Below are 12,299 nucleotides of genomic sequence, written 5' to 3'. Positions count from 1 at the left end.
ATGCACAACGCATTTGACGTGAAAGGGCTACAACAGGAGTCGCAGTGAGCCTGTGCCCACTGTAACCTCAGGCTACATCTGCTCTAATACTGCGTTCACTTCCTGGTTGGGTCTCATCAGTCATGACATGTCCTTCCCTGATTTGTCATGTCACGGTCATGTGACCCTTTTCAGGAGCAAAACAAGCGGCATCATGTGTTTATACTGGCACATGCATGCCCGATGTGCACACGCATGCCTAATGCACCCCCTGAAATACGTACTGGTGATTTGACATGTGTGAGAATCATCACGCCTTACCTGCTGGTTTGACATGCCTCCTCTCCATCCACAGCTGACGCTCGACCACGTCCTTGCTGCCATAACCATTTCGAAATATGATGCTTAATAATGAAAATTGCAGTTTGAAGGAAGGTATTCAAAAATACGTTAGCAAAAATACTGCCTCGTCTATTTAATTTTGAATTATTTTATGAACAGGCATTGGTAAAGTTGAAGTGTTTCGCTGCTAGAGTCTATTTCTGTAGTTTGAGGAGAATATAATAGGTGTAAAAGAGTATATTCAGCTAAGTGACTCTTCAAGCTACTCATAAAGAGAACTTGACCTTGAATATGTGAATGAAAAAAGCTAATTTAGTGCATTCATCTTATTCAGATTAAGTAGAGAAAAGACTTTAATTGCTAGAATGATTACTGCTTTAAATGTCTTATGGTGCAACATTTGAGTCATTTATTCAGCAGCTCTTCCTAAAGTCAGCCAGTGGTGAGGCGAGCACAAGACACAGCTGCTTTTTTCACACTCCTTATCCTCATCATTTCCGAAATGCAGCCCAGCGCAAGAGGAAGGAGGGAAGAAAGTGACTGTGACTGGCATGAGCGTTAGTGATGAGAGTCAGAAAGTCTGCATAAATAGAACTCTTTACATAGCCTCTGTGGGTTATACCGATGAGCCGTTTTGTTTGAACAACTTCCCTCTTTTGTTTGTTATCAGAATCCAGGGCAAACCAAAGAAGGCACTAAAAGGAGAACAGGACGACCTATTTCAACCTGCACATAAGCAGATCAAAATTTCGGTGTGTAAAGATGTCCTCTTATGTGTGGACTGATGGGAAATAGGCAGAATTCAATGCTGCTGAGGATGGAGATGTGACACAAAGGTGTGACACAATGCTATAAATGTGTTTTTATCCCAAAGTAGAACGAATGGTGTAACTTTAAGAACCATTGATGTGTTCAAATCACTGAGATTGACATTTACATAGCAGCAGACAAACAGTTGTCCTGTTTGCATAAGCCAAACCCAGTGAAATATTTTCACTAGTTTAAAAAAAAAAAAATCAGTGTTTCTGAAGCTCTTTGTATTTGCCTGTGTACGTATATGTTGATGAAAGCCAATTACCTCTAAATGAAGTCATTTTGAAGTCGGTTTATTTGTATAGCGCTTTTAACAACAGACGTCGTCACAGAGCAGCTTTACAGAAAAATAAAGACTTTAAACATATGCACTAATTTTATCCCTATGTAGTTATCCCTGATGAGCAAGCCTCTGGGACAATGGCAAGGAAAAACTCCCCAAGACATCATGAGGATAAAGGATGAAGTCTGTTTTGTTGAAGTTATCGACTGTTCATTGATGGAGACTTGAGTGCAAAATTGTTCATGACAACTGCAGTCCTATGGCATTTGTAGTCCTAAACCATCGTAGCAAGTAAATAAGTACGTGTCCAGAGCCATCTTCTAAGTGCATCTTTCGACTGTCCATACAGAGTCATCCTCCACAGGAGTGAAGTGATGAGACTCCAGCCAGAAGTAGGGCATCAGGATGGATCAGGCAGGTCCGAATGACCTTAAATTAAATTCCCAGGCATGTACATGACATAGCTGATTTGTAGGGGAAGCCATAGACTAATGGTTAAAGAAGCAGCTTTGGGACCTGGTTTGAGTCCCTGGACCAGCAGGAATGGCTGAAGCACCCTGGAGCAAGGCACCTAACCCCCAAGTGTTCCCCGGGCTGCTCTGGGTGTGTTGTACGTCGCTTTGGATAAGAGTGTCTGCTAAATGCCATTAATGTAATGTGATGTATTTGGCAACGCCCATAAAACTCTAAAAGGAAACGCTAACACAGTTGAGGTTAGAAGGTAAAAATAGGTTTTCTCAGAGGTGAAAGTTATTTTGACTCGCATCTACGCCAATATAAAATATGTATTGCTTCACAGTGTAACAGTAGCCGAAAGACCAAAATATGAAGCTAAATTATGGAAAAGGTGAATTCCAGATGAACTGAGTGAGGTAAAAAGAAAATGAGAGGGAAAATCCAGCATATATACCAGGTGATCATGGACACCAATAAGCTGCTGTGTTTGTTTTTAATTCGAACTGAAGTGTCTCAGTCAGAAATCCTTCACACCCTCTCTGATGCCATGTTAGAAAAGTAGAACGGTGTGTGTGCACAGGAAGAGAAGTGAAGTGCTCAAAGTGACTTAGTGCTCGCTCTAATAAAATGTTACACAGCATTAAAAGATGATGCTGCGTCAAACGGGATTGAGCCAGTCCTCCTTTTATAGAGCAGCATGCTTAATTAAATGACTGGATTTATATTGTCTTGGTTTCTTTATTCTTTCATATTTAATATGCCATTAATATGAAATGACTGGGTTTCACAATCCACAAGCTAAACTTGACAGAATAATCCATACATAAACGTGCAGTAACTTTTACACATTTAGGAGCATGAGTAAGATGCAAAGTTTTTTCTAAAATTACGGTATTTTTTTTCAATGAATACCAAATTTCTTGTGTTGGCGAATAAATCCATTCATATCCAACTTGATACTTAAATGAGACCCAGTGTGTTCGTACATTCTCAAAAATCATGTTGATTTGTTGATTCTTCCTCATTGGTACATTCAGGAACTAGACAACGTACCTGCACCAGTCATTAACAATCATGTCAAAGGTTGTTACGTGCCATATGAAGGGTAGGAATGTTATGGTCTCACTGCTTTAATTAATCACTGTTGACTTTTTCAAAATAAATAAAATGTTCCTTAAACAACACCATGCGCTACGAATATCACAGAAGTACATTAAACGATTGTTGCTATAGTTTTTTCCAACATAGGTACTTTAGCGACTCTTCATTAAGGTCATACAAACCAAATGAAATGCTGCTGCATGAGAAGTCAGATAACTGCTATATTTGGTGCACATATTCAAAGCATGTTTGCATCATGAGTTGGTATCAATGAACTAAAGTCAACTATTTTGGGTGTAGCAGTTGTTTTGTGATCATGTGATCATTCACATAGAGAATGCAGATTTCACGTAAGACCTGTTTTACAATCAGGGGAAACTTTTCGGGTCCACAATAGTCCAAAAATCAAACCTCTGATTTTTGTGTTTCTCTGCTGCCAAAAGTTACTTTTTGAGATGGAAATGAACTGTGCAGAATTTCAGAGCTACAGGTCCTATACTGGGCATGTTACTTGTGGTGAGAAGATGGCATTTATTGCATTTCTAAAACTGACCACCTTTCTTATAGTCCATTCGAGTAAGGGATACAAAGTGAAAAACTATTGAAATGGATGTGATTTTAAGTACAACCCTGATTCCAAAAAAGTTGGGACAAAGTACAAATTGTAAATAAAAGCAGAATGCAATGATGTGGAAGTTTCAAAATTCCATATTTTATTCAGAATAGAACATAGATGACATATCAAATGTTTAAACTGAGAAAATGTATCATTTAAAGAGAAAAATTAGGTGATTTTAAATTTCACGACAACAACACATCTCAAAAAAGTTGGGACAAGGCCATGTTTACCACTGTGAGACATCCCCTTTTCTCTTTACAACAGTCTGTAAACGTCTGGGGACTGAGGAGACAAGTTGCTCAAGTTTAGGGATAGGAATGTTAACCCATTCTTGTCTAATGTAGGATTCTAGTTGCTCAACTGTCTTAGGTCTTTTTTGTCGTATCTTCCGTTTTACGATGCGCCAAATGTTTTCTATGGGTGAAAGATCTGGACTGCAGGCTGGCCAGTTCAGTACCCGGACCCTTCTTCTACGCAGCCATGATGCTGTAATTGATGCAGTGTGTGGTTTGGCATTGTCATGTTGGAAAATGCAAGGTCTTCCCTGAAAGAGACGTCGTCTGGATGGGAGCATATGTTGCTCTAGAACCTGGATATACCTTTCAGCATTGATGGTGTCTTTCCAGATGTGTAAGCTGCCCATGCCACACGCACTAATGCAACCCCATACCATCAGAGACGCAGGCTTCTGAACTGAGCACTGATAACAACTTGGGTTGTCCTTCTCCTCTTTAGTCCGAATGACACGGCGTCCCTAATTTCCATAAAGAACTTCAAATTTTGATTCGTCTGACCACAGAACAGTTTTCCACTTTGCCACAGTCCATTTTAAATGAGCCTTGGCCCAGAGGAGACGTCTGCGCTTCTGGATCGTGTTTAGATACGGCTTCTTCTTTGAACTATAGAGTTTTAGCTGGCAACGGCGGATGGCACGGTGAATTGTGTTCACAGATAATGTTCTCTGGAAATATTCCTGAGCCCATTTTGTGATTTCCAATACAGAAGCATGCCTGTATGTGATGCAGTGCCGTCTAAGGGCCCGAAGATCACGGGCACCCAGTATGGCTTTCCGGCCTTGACCCTTACGCACAGAGATTCTTCCAGATTCTCTGAATCTTTTGATGATATTATGCACTGTAGATGATGATATGTTCAAACTCTTTGCAATTTTACACTGTTGAACTCTTTTCTGATATTGCTCCACTATTTGTCGGCGCAGAATTAGGGGGATTGGTGATCCTCTTCCCATCTTTACTTCTGAGAGCCGCTGCCACTCCAAGATGCTCTTTTTATACCCAGTCATGTTAATGACCTATTGCAAATTGACCTAATGAGTTGCAATTTGGTCCTCCAGGTGTTCCTTTTTTGTCCCTTTAACTTTTCCAGCCTCTTATTGCCCTGTCCCAACTTTTTTGAGATGTGTTGCTGTCATGAAATTTCAAATGAGCCAATACTTGGCATGAAATTTCAAAATGTCTCACTTTCGACATTTGATATGTTGTCTATGTTCTATTGTGAATACAATATCAGTTTTTGAGATTTGTAAATTATTGCATTCCGTTTTTATTTACAATTTGTACTTTGTCCCAACTTTTTTGGAATCAGGGTTGTACAAATGTTCAAGTCCTGTGGTGGTAACAGTAATAACAACTGAAGTGGTGACGATCCTTGTGGTTTTCCGGAGAGGACGCTTTTTGACTGACTCGCATTTCAACCACATGTGAAGCTCTGCTGCAAATGTGTCCTCCATCTGTTTCAAGTCCTGTTTTTTACTGTACAAAAACAGAGTATTCTGGTTGAAAAGAGACAAATATTTCCTTAAAAAATAATTTACAAACTCATCTTATAGTGAGCGATTTCCAGAGAGGACATTTTTGATGGACACAGGATCCTGTCAGAGGCACTTAGTTTACAAGAAAAATGTAACTTCCACTTAAATATCTTTCTATTGTGAATGAAAGTACTGTATAAGTCCCAAAGCAAAACCTTGTTAGTGCTTAAAAAAATGCAATTCTGAATTTAACCAGTAAAATCTAAGTGTAATAATTAAAGTGGAATTAAATGAAATGACCACAAAGTCAAAACTGAGGCCGCATTTGACTCTTACAAACATATTTATAAGAACTTATAAGAGACAGTGCTGTAGGTAGGGCCGGTGTGTCCCTGGAACGTCCATCCATCATCTGTAACCACTTATCCTGTGCAGGGTTGCAGGCAAGCTGGAGCCTATCCCAGCTGACTATGGGCGAAAGGTGGGGTACACCCTGGACAAGTCGCCAGATCATCACAGGGCTGACACATAGACACAGACAACCATTCACACTCACATTCACACCTACGGTCAATTTAGAGTCACCAGTTAACCTAACCTGCATGTCTTTGGACTGTGGGGGAAACCGGAGCACCCGGAGGAAACCCACACAGACACGGGGAGAACATGCAAACTCCACACAGAAAGACCCCCATCGGCCATTGGGCTTGAACCCAGGACCTTCTTGCTGTGAGGCGACAGTGCTAACCACTACACCACCGTGCCGTCCCCTCCCTGGAACATAAGGTATAAAGAACTGCAGCATTTATACACTGAACCTACAGTGGTGCTTGAAAGTTTGTGAACCCTTTAGAATTTTCTATATTTCTGCAGAAATATGACCTAAAACATCATCAGATTTTCACACAAGTCCTGAAAGTAGATAAAGAGGACCCAGTTAAACAAATGAGACAAAAATATTATACTTGATCATTTATTCATTGAGGAAAATGATCCAATATTACATATTTGTGAGTGGCAAAAGTATATGAACCTCTAGAATTTGCAGTTAATTTGAAGGTGAAATTAGAGTCAGGGGGCGGCACGGTGGTGTAGTGGTTAGCGCTGTCGCCTCACAGCAAGAAGGTCCTGGGTTTGAGCCCTGTGGCCGGCGAGGGCCTTTCTGTGCGGAGTTTGCATGTTCTCCCCGTGTCCGCGTAGGTTTCCTCCGGGTGCTCCGGTTTCCCCCACAGTCCAAAGACATGCAGGTTAGGTTAACTGGTGACTCTAAATTGACCGTAGGTGTGAATGTGAGTGTGAATGGTTGTCTGTGTCTATGTGTCAGCCCTGTGATGACCTGGCGACTTGTCCAGGGTGTACCCCGCCTTTCGCCCGTAGTCAGCTGGGATAGGCTCCAGCTTGCCTGCGACCCTGTAGAACAGGATAAAGTGGCTAGAGATAATGAGATGAGATTAGAGTCAGGTATTTTCAATCAATGGGATGACAATCAGGTGTGAGTGGGCACCCTGTTTTATTTAAAGAACAGGGATCTATCAAAGTCTGATCTTCATAACACATGTTTGTGGAAGTGTATCATGACACAAACAAAGGAGATTTCTGAGGACCTCAGAAAAAGCATTGTTGATGCTCATCAGGCTGGAAAAGGTTACAAAACCATCTCTAAAGAGTTTGGACTCCACCAATCCACAGTCAGACAAATTGTGTACAAATGGAGGAAATTCAAGACCATCGTTACCCTCCCCAGGAGTGGTCGACCAACAAAGATCACTCCAAGAGCAAGGCGTGTAATAGTCGGCAAAGTCACAAAGGACCCAGGGAAGCAACTGAAGGCCTCTCTCACATTGGCTAATGTTAATGTTCATGAGTCCACCATCAGGAGAACGCTGAACAACTATGGTGTGCATGGCAGGGTTGCAAGTAGAAAGTCACTGTTCTCCAAAAAGAACATTGCTGGTCGTCTGCAGTTTGCTAAAGATCATGTGGACAAGCCAGAAGGCTATTGGAAAAATGTTTTGTGGACGGATGAGACCAAAATACAACTTTCTTGGTTTAAATGAGAAGCATTATGGTTGGAGAAAGAAAAACAGTGCATTCCAGCATAAGAACCTTATCCCATCTGTGAAACATGATGGTGATAGTATCATGGTTTGGGCCTATTTTGCTGCATCTGGGCCAGGACGGCTTGCCATCATTGACGGAGCAATGAATTCTGAATTATACCAGCGAATTCTAAAGGAAAATGTGAGGACATCTGTCCATGAACTGAATCTCAAGAGAAGGTGGGTCATGCAGCAAGATAACGACCCTAAGCACACAAGTCGTTCTACCAAAGAATGGTTAAAGAAGAATAAAGTTAATGTTTTGGAATGGCCAAGTCAAAGTCCTGACCTTAATCCAATCAAAATATTGTGGAAGGACCTGAAGCGAGCAGTTCATGTGAGGAAACCCACCAACATCCCAGAGTTGAGGCTGTTCTGTATGGAGGAATGAGCTACATGTAAAATTCCTCCAAGCCGGTGTGCAGGACTGATCAACAGTTACCGGAAACGTTTAGCTGCAGTTATTGCTGCACAAGGGGATCACACCAGATACTGAAAGCAAATGTTCACATACTTTTGCCACTCACAGATATGTAATATTGGATCATTTTCCTCAATAAATAAATGACCAAGTATAATATTTTTGTCTCATTTGTTTAACTGGGTTCTCTTTATCTACCTTTAGGATTTGTGTGAAAATCTGATGATGTTTTAGGTCATATTTCTGCAGAAATATAGAAAATCCTAAAGGGTTCACAAACTTTCAAGCACCACTGTAGTTGCAGGAGTTAGTTGGTGTTATTCAAAAAAATAACCATGATTGTGAACTCATTAGCAAAATATGCTGGTGACTATTTATGAACTTTTGCAATGCTATTTTCAGAAAAAAGTCTATATTTAATTATAAAGAAGCTTAATTTCAAAGAAGGAACAAATGAAGTATGGTTAAATGTTTGTTGCTTCTTTAATCCATAGGATAAAGCATAAATTTCTTTATTGTATCTCATCTCATTATCTCTAGCCGCTTTATCCTTCTACAGGGTCGCAGGCAAGCTGGAGCCTATCCCAGCTGACTACGGGCGAAAGGCGGGGTACACCCTGGACAAGTCGCCAGATCATCACAGGGCTGACACATAGACACAGACAACCATTCACACTCACATTCACACCTACGGTCAATTTAGAGTCACCAGTTAACCTAACCTGCATGTCTTTGGACTGTGGGGGAAACCGGAGCACCCGGAGGAAACCCACGCGGACACGGGGAGAACATGCAAACTCCACACAGAAAGGCCCTCGCCGGCCCCGGGGCTCGAACCCAGGACCTTCTTGCTGTGAGGCGACAGCGCTAACCACTACACCACCGTGCCGCCTCTTTATTGTATATTTCCAGGATAAAACAAGTGTAATATATTAACTTTAATATATTAACTTTAGGGCGGCACGGTGGTGTAGTGGTTAGCGCTGTCGCCTCACAGCAAGAAGGTCCGGGTTCGAGCCCCGTGGCCGGCGAGGGCCTTTCTGTGTGGAGTTTGCATGTTCTCCCCGTGTCCGCGTGGGTTTCCTCCGGGTGCTCCGGTTTCCCCCACAGTCCAAAGACATGCAGGTTAGGTTAACTGGTGACTCTAAATTGACCGTAGGTGTGAATGTGAGTGTGAATGGTTGTCTGTGTCTATGTGTCAGCCCTGTGATGACCTGGCGACTTGTCCAGGGTGTACCCCGCCTTTCGCCCGTAGTCAGCTGGGATAGGCTCCAGCTTGCCTGCGACCCTGTAGAACAGGATAAAGCGGCTAGAGAAAATGAGATGAGATATTAACTTTAATACATACCGGGTATGTGAGTGCCAACGTTCCCGTTATTTTTAATACATTTTTCTTCTCATCAGCATCTTGGTTGTAATACTACAAGCGTGACCTTTTCTGACTTGGTTATCATACAATAACAATGTCTTACCCTAATACACCTATAGTGAGGCTAGCGTCTCCTCCTTCAGAGTTCTCAAACATAGCCCCAGGTTATTTGCCAAGCCAGAAGCCGCAGTGGATCAACTCCACTGAAAATTCTTGCAAGTCTTCCTATCAGTGAGCCACTACAAAGGCAAATCTATCAGCCATGCTGCAACTTGGAGGGATTTAGGAAGAATTCAGCAGAGAGAAACTGGGCTTAAAACAGTCCGAGTCTGAGCTGGAATTTACTGCTGGAAGTATGAACTAATTAGGAATGCAAAGGTAGCCTCCAGCTTCTTCTCCAGAGCTCTCTCCTAGATCCCCCCTCCCCCTTTGAGGGTGGCTCATCTGTAATTCATTTGAATCCAGTCTATCATTTCCACCAGGGCTGAGAGGGGAGCCAATATGGTGCACGAAACGAGAAAAAGATCTCACCTTCTATCTTCATATTTTATTGCACTATAAATTTTGTCAAAGGAAGGTTACAGTGATAAATATCCTTTGTTTTCAGAGGAAACATAAAAAGCAGGCGTGTAATGTGTAACACATGAGCTGCACCGACTCTGCTTGTGTTCCATTATGAGTAAATCACATTGTTTGAGGATGGAGTCAGTGGGCTGAAGGAGACTGGAGTGTGTCCTCTGGTTAGAAGAAGTTAGTCAAAGAGAAGTGGACAATTTCTCCCCTCTCACTTGATTTACGACTTGGATTGAGAAGAAAATTTGTCTTCGGTCTAAGTGGTGGGTATGGTAGAAACAGATCCGTGGAAATTGTTATTCCAGTCATGGTTCATAATGTCAAAGAGTCACAGAGTCTCACTGTTTGAAAACTTACCGACAAGGAAAATGAAAGAGTATTTTTTTTAATTCCTCCAGACAGCAAACTATCCATTCACACTTTTAGCCCAACACTTTCTCCAACATGCTGTAGTGTATGCAGGCAAATGACAACTGTCATGTTGCCATTTCTCCTGACGAAGAACTGAAAATTTTTGACCTTGATTCAAGGATTCGGGATCAACTCAAAAACTCCCGAGTCAGCCACTCGCACCAGCTACTCATGTGCTTCTGCATGAGATGGAGGCCTTGTAATGCTCTGACAGCTTGTCAGGACACTCCATGGTAATGGATTTCAAATGCTTGCTATGTTTTTGTGTGTGTGTAGCCAGAAGACAGTGCATGTTCTTGTAGCGTTTATAAGCGCTAATGTGCTTTTTTTTTTTTTTTTTTAAATATGCCAAGTTTTTATATCCATTATAAGATTGGGTTGGTACCCAGGTGGTGTTATCTTATTGGGCATATCCAGACTTGTTATGCTGCTGGGTGTAGGATGCATCTTGTCTTGACGTGTGACTCTGTGTGTGTCGGGGCAGGTGAGTCAGTAGGGTGCAAGGTTCACTGACACTGTCTTGTGCTAGTGGTGAACTATAGTTCTATTGATTTACCACTGCAACTGCCATATAAAGCTGATGTTCTCTTTGTTCTCTCCTCTGCTGTTCTTCCCTTTACTTTTTTCAATCGACTTAAATTCTCCATATTTTTTAATGCCGTGTCTTTTGGATTTCCACTTCTCCGCCTGTGTTCATTTTTGCCTCTTTCCATTTCCTCAAACTGTATTTGTTATTTTACATCTAATTTCCCTTCTTCCGCTCGATCTCCCTCAATCCCTCATGTCATTTCCTGCACACTCCTTCGCACTTGCCTTTTCCCTCCTCATTCCTCTTTTTTCTAATTTTGTTCATCTTATCCCTCCTTCTCCCTTCTGTCCTGTCTTCATTTCCTATTTTTCTCCAACATCCCTCCTTAAATCCCTCTCTCTTTTTTTCTGTCCTTCTCTGCAGCCTCATTGGAGAGCTCTCCATAACCTGAGCAGTCCCAGAGACCCACCAGTCACCACATGACCGTCCGAGTGTCTTCGCGAATGTCGGCAGCACACACCAGCCTTCCTGCCCAAACTGAGTCACCTCGAGCCCTGGATCAAACCCTTGTGTCCCTTCCTTTTCTCTTTCCCTCTCCCTTGCCCATACTCCGTCCCCATCCCACCCCCTCCAAATACCACCCCTGAAGACATTTCTTCTTCTTCTTCTTCTTCCTGTGCCAACTGGAACATCTCTGAATTGGACCACCGATATTCTTCTTGCTAAAAGGACAATTGGCATTGAGAGACTAATTAACTGGCCAATTAGTCCACTCACTGTATGTCATTTTACCAAGTGTAGCACTTTACCTTTCCTGTAGAGAGTCTGTTCGCTATGCTACACTCTTCAGACCAGCATAATGTTCAGGCACACACATTAGATCTTCTAGTCACTGCAGTAGGGCTACTTGTCACTTTTTTTCTACTTTTACATCTTTTTTCTTACTCCATATCTTTTTTTTGTGACTTCGCCTCTCTATAGAGGGACTGCGTAGAGACGTTTTGCACATCTGTATATTATGTGTGCCTCATGTTTATTCCTGTAAGTCTGTTGTCTCTTTCTGTATCTTGTGAGCTTGTCCTCTCTCTGTTTTTCTATCTGTCCTCTATGTCTGAGTTCCCTCTGATTTCCTGTACGACTCATCCTTCCTTCCCTTAATCTGAAGTACACTGTGACTCTGACCAGCTGTCTTAATGTGGCAGACGCCACCTCATCTATTCTCCTACACTCTCACCCTTTCAAATCAAGGCAGCCTCCATGCTTTCCAGAAGAAAAAAAAAAGATAGAATATGAATAAGGAGAAAGGTCAGTCATTGCAAGTCAGGCAAAACACTATTCCCATTTATTAATCTACAGCACATGGTGGGTGTTTAGTGTCTGATCTAAGAGCAGTGAGAGAACGTAGTGCTGATTCCACCATGTTGGGAAAATGGCTAGTGTGTTTATTTCACAGGGGAAAGAAAGAAACCTTGAAAATAATGGATCATGTCCTCTCCTGAAGCCTGGCTTCGCTCCTCTCGCTTGTCATGCCCC

General features: G+C 42.1%; 1 protein-coding gene across 2 annotated transcripts in view; it reads left to right on the top strand.

The window, feature by feature from the left end:
* Positions 1-11,947, top strand: part of samd12 (sterile alpha motif domain containing 12) — a 269,788-nt gene extending 257,841 nt beyond the window's left edge. For both annotated transcript variants that reach the window (XR_009656799.1, XM_060942980.1), the window contains one exon: positions 11,190-11,947. Coding sequence is in view for 1 of the 2 variants with exons in the window: in XM_060942980.1 (XP_060798963.1) it covers positions 11,190-11,212 (23 nt within the window). In the remaining variant the exon portion in view is untranslated. The remainder of the gene's footprint in view (positions 1-11,189) is intronic.
* The last annotated feature ends 352 nt before the right edge of the window (positions 11,948-12,299 follow it).

The sequence above is a fragment of the Neoarius graeffei genome, chromosome 16 (assembly GCF_027579695.1).
Source record: "Neoarius graeffei isolate fNeoGra1 chromosome 16, fNeoGra1.pri, whole genome shotgun sequence".
Lineage (NCBI taxonomy): Eukaryota > Metazoa > Chordata > Actinopteri > Siluriformes > Ariidae > Neoarius > Neoarius graeffei.
The sequence above is the reverse complement of the archived record's forward strand: the minus strand, read 5'-3'. Positions and strand labels throughout refer to the sequence as shown.